General features: G+C 31.9%; 1 protein-coding gene across 1 annotated transcript; it reads right to left on the bottom strand.

Moving 5' to 3' along the window:
• Positions 1-10021: 10021 nt before the first annotated feature.
• On the bottom strand, positions 10022-11325 carry LOC112488799 (MDIS1-interacting receptor like kinase 2-like). Its single transcript, XM_060815382.1, has 3 exons — positions 11071-11325; positions 10750-11008; positions 10022-10221 (listed from the first exon to the last, which is right to left on the bottom strand). The coding sequence occupies exons 1-3, from the start codon at positions 11323-11325 to the stop codon at positions 10022-10024; spliced, it is 714 nt and encodes a 237-aa protein (XP_060671365.1).
• Between the last annotated feature and the right edge of the window lie 78 nt (positions 11326-11403).

Genomic DNA, 11403 nt, shown 5'->3' with positions numbered 1-11403 from the left:
AAACCAATATAAGTAATTGCTTTCCAACCAGCACAATTCGTTTTCTCTTAATGTATTCAGCACGGTTTATGAAAAATGAGTTTATTGGTTTCTTTGATTCTTTTCCTTTTGAGTGACTTTGTGCTTCCAGTTTACCTCTTTTTTATCCCAAGTGGTTCTTAACCAGCCAATCTAAATATCTTCTTTCTGACCAAGAACTTAATTTTTTTCTTTTTTGTTTTTCATTTATTTTTCATGGATATAAAGGCACTAATTAGATATATTTGTCAAAATCAATGGTTTCATGATTTCTTTGAATTTTCCTCATCTCCATATTAGGCACGTCTATCAAGTAGAGTGTGTAATTTTGTGTGTGTCTATTGACTAATGAATTTTATGATTTCTTTGAATTTACCTTCTAAATGGCTTTCATGCTTCTGAACTTAAGAACCTCCAACTTAATTTGCTAATCTCTTTTTCCATATTAAGTGTGTCAATTACTAATGTAGAGTTCATAATAGACAAAAAGAACGTGTTTTTAGTTTGTGTCTATGCATAGAAGCAGATTAGGTACTCACTTAGAAGAGAAATGCTCTGTTTTTTTTTTTCCCCCCTGTTTTTGTGTTTATCACTGCTAGATTTGACTGGTATGTAAGACAAAAGAAAAAGACTCTGTTTTATCTTTATTTTTTTTCCTTTATTATTGTTTTTTTACTGTTATTTGTACATTGATATAAAAATCGAAAGGTTGGGAAGTCCTTTTTACGCCATTGATAAACATGTTACAGTAAGAGTGATCTATATTATGTACTGTAATGACCTGCTTTACTAGACAATGACTTTTAGTTTCCAATATATCTCTCACTTCGAAGTCTTATCTTTATTTTTTCTTCATTATTATTTTTTACTGTTATTTGTAAATTAATATAAAAATCAAAAGGTCGGGAAGTCCTTTTTACTCCATTGATAAACATGTTACAGAAAGAGTAATCTATTAAATACTGTAATGACCTGCTTTACTAGACTGTGACTTTTAGCTTCTAATATATCTCTCACTTTGAAGTTTTATCGTTTTATCAGTAACATTATTAAATTAAAAAATAAAATAAAATAAAATAAAGGATCGGATTAAAAGTTAACAAATACATTCATCTCCAAGGAAGAAATTTTATGTACACTTGGTAAATTTTAAAATATAGAACCAATCTAGATTACTGTAAATTTAGTCCAAATATATTGAACTAATATAAGTTTAGTTAACACAATACAATTGGACTAAATCAAATCTATGTTCTAAGTACATCGTATGTGTTTCAAGCAATAGTATACACCAGAGATAGAGAGGATGAAACAAGCTTAACAAAAGATAAAACAAATTTTCTTTTATTTACTTGTGAATTAATACTTGAAACAGAGAGATTTTGTTTAGCTTTATGTATCTTCTATATTATATAATACTCTGAAGAGAATTCTGAGAGCCATTTTCATTTTAAGCAAGAAAGGCTTCATTACCAGAAAATTGATAGTCAATCAAACAGTTTGTTTTACCTTTCCTTTTCCAGAAAATCATTGTAATATATTTTAGAGGTCTGCTTAAAATCTCTGAAACATGCCCCTTTTAAGTCTAGGGGTTGGAAAAGAAACTAATCATTTTGATATTTAAAAAAAAAAATTCTGTGTCCTTTTACTTGTCCTTGTCCTTCTTGTTCTTGGACAGTTCGTGCCTGGGTGTAATAACACTTGCAGTGACAGAGGAAGAAGGATCCAACAAAATGTTGATGATGATAATGATCATGATGGCAACTAAGAATATGAGACTAGCCTTCCAATTCAATTGGTTTTGAGTAAAAGAACAGTCTTTGATCATTATGATTATGATTTTCGTATTAGGTAAATACATTTAAGTACTCTGTTACAAAGTTTGTATCTATCACTTTTTAGTCATGGAATTGATATCTTAAAGGAGTTTGTATCTAATGCTTGTTATTTTTCGACTTTTCGACCACTTACAGGTCTTTAACATGAGTTTGAACCTGTGAATTACATCTTCTAAGGAACTGCCTGACCAGGGATTGCGACATTGGACGATATAAGTAGCTAAACCTAATCTGGCCGCTAATATATACACTGTATTTAAAAATACTCTTGAGGGAAATTATGACATTAATAAAAACTATGATTCATGTTTCGTGTATATATATATATATATATTTACTTTTGAATAAAGAAAAAAAAAACTTGTCTCTTTGTTTGGGAAATTATAACATCCCATTTCATATTTTAATGGATAAATTTTATTTAGAACCCCTCCAATCTGTCGTGATTAAACTTATGATTTTTAATTATAAAAAATTAATAGATAAAAATTGATAGATGAGTTCTGCTTATATTGTTTTTTATAAACATGAATTTAATTGTAATTACGACAAAACTGAATAGATGTAAATAAAATATTTCCTATTCTTTAATTTGCATTTGATTACAGTTGAGATTATAAATAATTGCAAGGCCATGTTACATTGTTTAGATATACATATTAAATTATATATATGAGCAGACTATTAATGTAAATAAGTAAAGTAAAACTACCTCAAAAACAACTTAAGTAGAAATCCAAATATGTTTGTATGAATTTATTGTCTCTGAGTCATGTCGTTTTCTTATTTTGCTAATGACCAAGATACCTATATATTGTTTATGGAAATGAATTTACAATTCTGTTTGATTTTTCTTTTGACAATTGACTAATGGCTTTCTATTTGTGCACTTCCCCATATCAAAGTCGTCATAATAATTGCTTTCGTTTTTTTATTTGTCTTTTAATTCATTGCCAAGGACCACGACTTTAGAGATATGCGTAGGTGATGAAAATAAATGTCTTTGTCATTTTAGAGAAAATCAATAATATTGATTAAGATGTCCCCTCGTGACAATCCAGTAGAGAAATATTCAATATTTCTTAGAAAGCCTAAATTTGAATCCTCGGATCATAAACACTGTTATTAACACCCGTTATGAACAAATTGCTTTGCAACCTAAGTAATTGCTTTCCAACCAGGACAATGATCATTTTCTGTTAATGTATTTAACATGGTTTCTATGAAAGTGAATCTGCTTGTGTCTTTGAATTTTTTTTTTTTTTTTTTCATGACTTTATGCTTCTAATCGACCTGTAGGTATATTTCCTAATCTTTTCGGCTCGTCCCGGCCCATATCAAGTGGTTCTATACGAACCAATCTAAATATGATCTGCTTTCTGACCAAGGCCTTGATTTCCTTTTCTTTTTTCCTTTTATTTTTAGTTGAAGGATAATAAAAGACACAAATTAGACATGTTTGTCAAAATTAATAAATTTCTCAATTCCGTTGTATATTCTTTTCTGAATGGCTTTTGTGCTTCTTAAGTACCTCTAACTTAATTTGCTCACGCTTTTCTCTTTCTCTATATAAAGTTTGTCTATTACAAATTAGAGTTTGTAATACACTAAAAGAATGTGTTTTTTTTGTCTATAGAATTAAATAAAGCACTTTCTCTAGCTACTTTCCATAATTTTCAAATCTTAGTACTAGTGGAGAAATTTCTTATGCTTATCCAGTTAAATCGTCCCTGTTAGAGTAGATTTGCTAGGCAGGGTAAATGCTCTGTTTTGTTCTGTTTTCACAAAAGAAAAAGCCTCCCTTATTTTTATTTATTTTTTTCCTTTTCTTTTCTTTATAACATTAAAACATGTTACATAAGACATTGATCTGTTAAGTATTGACAATGAACAATAAGGTTGATTGTCAATATTTCATTCATTGCTGAGTGGAGAGTATAATTAAACATGTTTTTATTCCCCTTTCTTCACGCATGGCAGTTTTTCCAAAATGATAGTGGTCTTCCACTAGTCCACTTTGCTTTGCCACGAAATTCCTTGTTTTTCTAGCATCCACTGCAGTCGGCCCCATTCCATTGTACGTAACATTTGGTTCATTTGCTTTGTCTTTGTGCATTCTTCGTCCTGTCAGCAATTAATTATTGAAAATTTTGGTAGGAAATCTTAATGTTTAGCATTCAGATGTTTTCATGATATTTGAGTGACCACACACAATGACAGATTGTGTTTTTGCACCATTAGACACACTATTTGACCCGATCAAAATTGCAGAATTCATGCCATGCCAGAATTCTTCAATCAAAGTCAACGCACTATTGGTTCAGTACTCAAGCTCTATTCCATTAAATTCTTTATCACTAATGAATAAATTAATTAATTAATAAGCAACCAGCTATGACTAATGAAACATGAGACAATAATAAAGGCAACACCATGATAAAGTAGTTGTTGATTATTCTTCCTCAGATTTGAGAAGAAATTTCCCTGCATCTTCCCCTTGTAAAGTTTATTCAAAATGGGAAAAGAGTTTGCTTCGCACATAGGCACTATTTTTTTCTTCTTATTTTCTTCGTTTTCCCTTTTTGACCTGCAAATACTAGACTAACAAGTCTAATACACTAATCATTGTTTTTTAAAATAAAATTTTTGCTGGTTTTTTTTCTTCGTTTTTCGTTTTTCCTTTTTGACATTAACAAGTCTTTGCAGACTTGTTCACCTGCAAAGACTAACAACTCTAATACACTAGTCTTGAGACCTCTCTAATGAGCTATCTTTTTCCCAACTTCATAATTCCACTTAGAAATAAATTAAACATTAACAAATCGAAACCTCAAAAACTTATAATCAATTGCCGAATAGGATCCTAACAAAAAAAACTGCCGAGCAGCCAAACACCACTGCAGAGTGACGGATTTTTCTTATTTTTGGATGATGGAAAATAAGTATTTCATTAACTTTAAAAAAACAAATTAATACCTGATTAATAAGTCACCTTTGAAGTTTTAGAGAACAACATTTGATCATTTCTTAATTAAATTGAGAATATATTATTCCTGTATATTTTGAACTAACAAATGTTCATTGTGAGAAAATTATTGGTTAGTTTTAAGTAAGATTGTGTTAGAAAATCCTAACACAACAAACACAACAGGACTTATCGAGGTTCGGTCAAGATGACCTACGTCCTCGTTGCTTTGGTGAGAGCTTCTGATCTCTTATTGATCTTGCAGTAGTTACACAAACTAACACCTTTGGTATACACACAGGTTTTCACATAGAAAACATACACACCAAAATCCAAAGCCCCAGTATACACCCTTTCAACAATCACTCAATCTCACTTAGAGATTATTTCTCACTCAGAAAAGAATACAATTAAAGAAAAGGTAAAGAAGAATCTTGGAGCTCCTCTCTCGTTCACAAGCTTGAAGAAAGACTGGTTTCTGTTATTTCTGTTTCTTCTATCGAAAGGAAAGAGTTCTGTGCATATATATATTACACACCAGCTTCAAAACGACGTCGTCCAACTTATACCATTATTCTGTTACAATATGCTGGAAATGACTGCTTTGCCCTTCTTTATTTCCAAGTAAATGAAACGATGCGTTTTGCTCTTCTGAGACTCATCAATTTAATCAACTCGAGTCTTCTCCAAATGTTGACTTCATGCATACACCAGACCTTTGCAAGATGCATTTGTGGATTATATCTTCACAGATTGAAATAAAAATTGTTAAATGCACTGGTTAAAATCCTTAACAAGTTTACTTACTTTCACTTGTTTTAATAAAATTGCTCCGATCGATCGACTTATATATATTTGACACAATATATTGCAATAAATGGCCGACATACGTTAGGAAATGAAAGTTTCACATAATAGGAATTAGATGAATATGAAAATTATTTAAAAAATTAATTCCTATGTTTAGATACAAATATGTGGTTATATTAGACAAATATGATATTGTCATAGAAATTTTGTCAATGGTCTGCTGTAAAGCAATTGGTTATTTCTACGTATATATAAATATATGTCCACAAGCATAACAATAGATAATATAAATTTTGTTATAATTACTTGTAAATTAATACTTGAAACAGAGATATTTATATATCCATTATATTATTTATTACTCTGCAAAGAATTCTGATAGTTCCACAAAATCAATATGTTTATATTTATCTAGTTTTGTAGTTCTGGTTAACAATGGAATCAACTGGTTAAACAAGAATTCCATCAATCACTCTCTGAGCTATGGCCTTCAAGTATGGGGTTGGAGGGAGATAATAAAAATATTGTGGTTCATGTGTCGATATATATTTTGACTTAAAAATATCTTATCTATTTTTATGGGAAATTATGACATTTATATTCGATGAATTTATAATTTGTAGCTCTATAAATTTTTCTTACTGTATAAGGTTAATATTTAGATGGTCTATTAGTTTCTGAACTGCCATTCGTTTCGTTATATAGTAGTCAAATAGTTTGGTTGGTTTGAGTATTATGTTCCAACTTTTATTTGAGAAGTATTGAATGACTGAAATGGCCTTAAGCTCTTTGTAAAAAGATCTTGGTTCCCAGGAAAACCAAGCAATCCAAAATCGTGAATGTAACATTGCAGGGTACAAAATTTGATTTGAATTTAGACCATATTTTTGTCCATATTCTTTGGAGATGGTAATGCACCATTGAAGGGCACAAAAAAAGGTAATTTTACTGCAATTCATTTGATCATTTTGGGATTATATATAATTGCAAGGCCAGGTGAGACTTGGATCTGTTTTTGCAGGGCTTGGGAGTATAATTGATGTTGCAGCAGGATAAGAGTGTGTGCCTCATGCTAGAAATTATGGTCCAAAAACAATGTCACATATAGAAATGGTTTAAGTAAATATTACATGACTGCAAATTTTGCTTCAGTTCCATCTATTAGTAAATTAAAGAGTGTTAGGAATTATTTTGTTCAGAAAAAACTCGCAGAGAAATACCAGATCATGTTTTAATTTTCTCCATTAGAGACAACAAAATCAGTTTCCTCATTAAGAACAAGACATGACAAAGTCCTGGTATATCCAAGCACGGGCTATCTTGTTACACAAGAAAAGAAAAATAATCTAGGACAAATACGGAAGGAAAATGAACACAAATTGATGAGATAAAACAAGGAGAAATTCCAGCAGTTTAGGATGTCCATGTTGGGGAATCAAACCGCTGCTTTATTATAATAATATGAAATGGCTCTGATAGTGATTATAATGGAGCTGACAGCTTCTTAGATACTTGCTTCATAGTTGGACGGAACTGTGGACTTTGTTGCAGGCACGCAAATGCTATCTCTGCAATGAAGATTACTTGGTCTGCTATTTGCCCCCTTGGAGGTGAGAGACGTTGATCCAGTACATCCTTAAGCAGAGCGTCAACAGCCAGTAATGGTGATAGTAACAGAGATGATATGAGGTCTCCTGGATGCTTTCCCATGATAACTTCTAATGTTACAACTCTGAAGCTGTACAGGTCAATCTTCTCATTTACTTCCATTGTATAAGCAAGCTCTTCAAAGTAATATGACTTTGAGTTAATATTTTATGATGATCAGAAACTAGAAAGTATTTTACCCCCTTGGAGGTAATATGCTTTCTAGATTATGAAGGTAGAAATTGAAATGGTTCAAAGAAGATTACCTGTGTTCTCCAAATTTGAAAGAAAATATTTTGTTCTGTTTTGCTATTTTATTGAAACGTTTGGTTAAGAAGTCTAGCAGTGATATAACTAAGCGTCACCTTTACGGCCTTGCATGCTGTGGTTTTACTAAATATTATTAAACATTTGAAAAGAAAATGACCGCAAATTTTGCTCTGTCACCATCCATTAGCAATTTAAATACCAGATCATGTTTTTAATCCATCAGACACCAGAAGCTAGACATCACACAACCAAGTCTTGGAATATCTAAGCTCAGGCTAAGTTATTAAGCAAGAAATCAAAAACAACCCAGTGACTAATGAAGAATGAGAGAGTGAAAGAAAATGCAAACACACACACACACATAGACAATCTAAAACTAGGAAAAACTGCAGCAATTTAGCATGTCCATGTTCGGGAATCAAACAGCTGCTTTATTGTAACTGTGGACTTTGTTGCCGGCAAACAAATGCTATTTCTGCAATGGAGACCACCTGGTCTGCTATTCGCCTCGTTGGAGGTGAGAGATGCTGGTCCAGTACTCATTTATCAAAATAGGCTGTATTTTATAAGCAAATTAGTAATTGCTTTCCAAGCAGGACAATTCGTTTTCTTGGTTTAGGAAAATGAATTTCTTGGTTTCTTTTTATGTTTCCTTTTGAAAGACTCTCTGTTTCCAGTTGACGCCTTTTTTTACCCAAGTGGTTCTACGCCAACAAATCTAAATATCTACATTCCGACCAAGACCTTAACCTCTTCCGCATGTTAAGTGTGTCTAATAAGTAGAGTTTGTAATTTTTGTGTATGTCTATTAACTAATGAATCTCCATATTTCTTTGAACATTCATTCTGACTAGCTTTCATGCTTCTTAACTTAACTTATTAACTTAATTTGCTCAATCTAGTTTCCATATTAGGCGTGTCAATTACTAAAGTAGATTTTATAAAAGAATGTGTTTTTTGAAGTGTCTATTTATAAAAGCAATAATGTACTCATTTAGTAGAGAAATGTCTTATACTTAAGGTAGTTAAATAGTCACTGCCATATTTGACTGCTATGCAAGGTAAACGCTCTGTTTTTGGCCTGTTTGATAAAAGAAAAAATCACTGCTATATTTTTTTACTTTCCTTTTTTTTTTTTTTTTCCTGACTGATCTTTACTACACAGTGACTTTTACCTTCTAGTATAACTCTTACTTTGAAGTCTTATCTTCTTGTTAGTAACAACCCAAAAAAAAAAAAAAAAGGATCAGATTAAAAGTTAACAAATACGTTCTCCTACTCTCTGGGTAAATTTTAAAATATAGAACTGGACTAGATTATTTTAAATTTAATCCAAATACATTGAACTAATATAAGTATAATTAACAACATTCAATTGGACCACATCTAAGCTATGTGCTAACCTCATCTTATATGTTCCCAATAACAAAAGCAATAAAACAAATTTTTCCTATAATTACTCGTAAATTTATGCTTAAAACAGAGATATTTGTTTAGCTTTATACATCTTCTTCATTATATAAGTTCTCTAGAGAGAATTCTAGTGGCAACTTTCATTTTCATCAAGGAAGGCTTCCATATCGGAAAATTATAGTCACAGGTAAGGTAAGGAAACAGCTTGTTTACCTTTCTTTTCCTTGTAAATTAATACTTGAAACTAAGATACCAGTTCAAATTTATATCGATCCTATATTTGAGAATACACTTGAGGGAAATTATGATATTGAAAAAAATCTGTGATTCATGTTTTTATATGTATAGTTTTACATACAAAGTAAAAAATAAAAAAACCTTTGCCTCTTTGATGGGCAAATCTAACATCCCATTTCATATTATAATATGCATTTTATCACAGTTCAGATAAGTAACTGCAAGGCCAGGTGAATCTTGAGCCTGCTTTGCAAGGTTTGTGATCATAATTGTTGTTGCAGCTAGACAAAGAGTTTGTCGCTCATGATATATTATGGACAAAAAAACTGCCTTCTATGGAAATGGTTTTGGTAAATATTATATGACATTTGGAATTTAAATGACAGAAAATTTAGCTTTGGCACTATCTGTTAGCAAATTAAAGAGACTGATGAAATTGTTTATCCAAAATCAGAGAAATACAAGAAGCCAGATAAATAAAGTCTCTTTACTCATTAAGACGTTACACTGCCAAGTCTTAGAATATCCAAGCTTAGGCTAATTTAATAAGCAAGAAAAGGAAAACAACTCACTGACGAAATGAAGAAAGACAGAGTGAAAGAAAATGTACATAGACATGTAGGCAATCAAAAAGAAGGAGAAACTGCAGCAAATTAGGATGTCCATGTTGGGGAATCAAACAGCTGCTTTATTGTAACCATATGAAAAGGCACTGATAATGATTGTAATGGAGTCGACAGCTTCTGAGATACTTGCTTCTAGTTGGTCGTGACTGTGGACTTTGTCACACGCACGCAAATGCTATTTCTGCAATGGAGACCACTTAGTCTGCTATTTGCCGCTTTGGAGGTGAGAGACGTTGGTCAAGTACATCCTTAAGCAGAACATCAACAGCATGTAGTGGTGATGATAACAGAGATGATATGAGGTCTCCAGGATGCTCTCCCATGATAGATTCTAATGCAACAACTCCGAAGCTGTAGACATCAATCTTCTCATTTACTTCCATTGTATAAGCAAGCTCTTCAAAGAAATATGAATTGCAGTTAATATTTTCCAACGATAAGATACTTTGCATATGTTAAATGGCAAGAAGTTAGTAACATTTCCTTCATGGTAGTCGGTAAAATAAATTGTATACAACTTCTTCTAAAAATGCAAGTAAAGACCTTGAAAGTGCATATACAGAATATAGCCAAACCATTAGTTCAACCTCTGTATTATCTAGTAAATATACATAAAGGACTATTTGTAGGTAAATCTGTTTTCGAAGTTGTTTGAAAAAGGAAAATAGGTAAAAACTACAATTAATGTGATCTGGTTTGAAATCCTTTTTCTAAGCATGTAAACCAACTGTCTTATGTTTTTGCTAGGAACTTCTCAGTTCTTGTTTTGACCCAAAAAAAGGGGGAAAGAAAAAAAGCTACAATGTCTATTGATTAAATGATATTTTTTTGTCGAAATGAAAAGCATGAAATTTCCTGGTTACCAAAGAGATCAAAAAATGAATTGTGGATTTAAATTTTGATGGAACTTTGATGGAATACCTACCTGGGGCTGAGTAACCGAAGGTTCCTGCAAATGGAGTCCAATTTGATGAGTCTGGATCTAAAGTTGTAGCAGAGCCAAAGTCAGAAATGTGAGCTTCACATTCATCATCCAACAGAACATTCTTACTAGATATGTCTCTGTGGACTATAGCTGGAAAACATTCATGGTGCAGATAGGATGTCGCCTTTGCCAAACCTTTGACAATGTTCACTCTCTTGAACCATTCCAACTCTGTTGCCTTTTCATTGTCGCTCAATATCTTTACCAAACTTCCCAGTTCCATGAACTCATACACCAAAAATGAGTATCTTGTATGCAAACAAAATCCAAAATGCTTGTCTCGCTTTTGAAAGCTTGTTGATGGTCTGTTCCATTATTCTCGTGGAACTTTTTCACAGCAACAAGTTGACCAGTTGATAGTAGTGTTTTATACACACTTCCATTCCCTCCAACTCCAATGCAATATTTGGAATCAAAATTCTCTGGTGCTTCAACTATTTCTTCATGAACTTTTTTCCCATCATGGTTCCATGCTGCAAAGAAAGCTTCAGTTTGTATTTCTCTTGGTTCATCCATATTCCTCACTCTTCTTTTGCAAATAAAAACAATCCCAACAATGATAAACAATAAAAATAGAATGCTGGAGATGGATAC

This window comes from Ziziphus jujuba, chromosome 3 (genome assembly GCF_031755915.1).
Source record: "Ziziphus jujuba cultivar Dongzao chromosome 3, ASM3175591v1".
NCBI lineage: Eukaryota > Viridiplantae > Streptophyta > Magnoliopsida > Rosales > Rhamnaceae > Ziziphus > Ziziphus jujuba.
The sequence above is the reverse complement of the archived record's forward strand: the minus strand, read 5'-3'. Positions and strand labels throughout refer to the sequence as shown.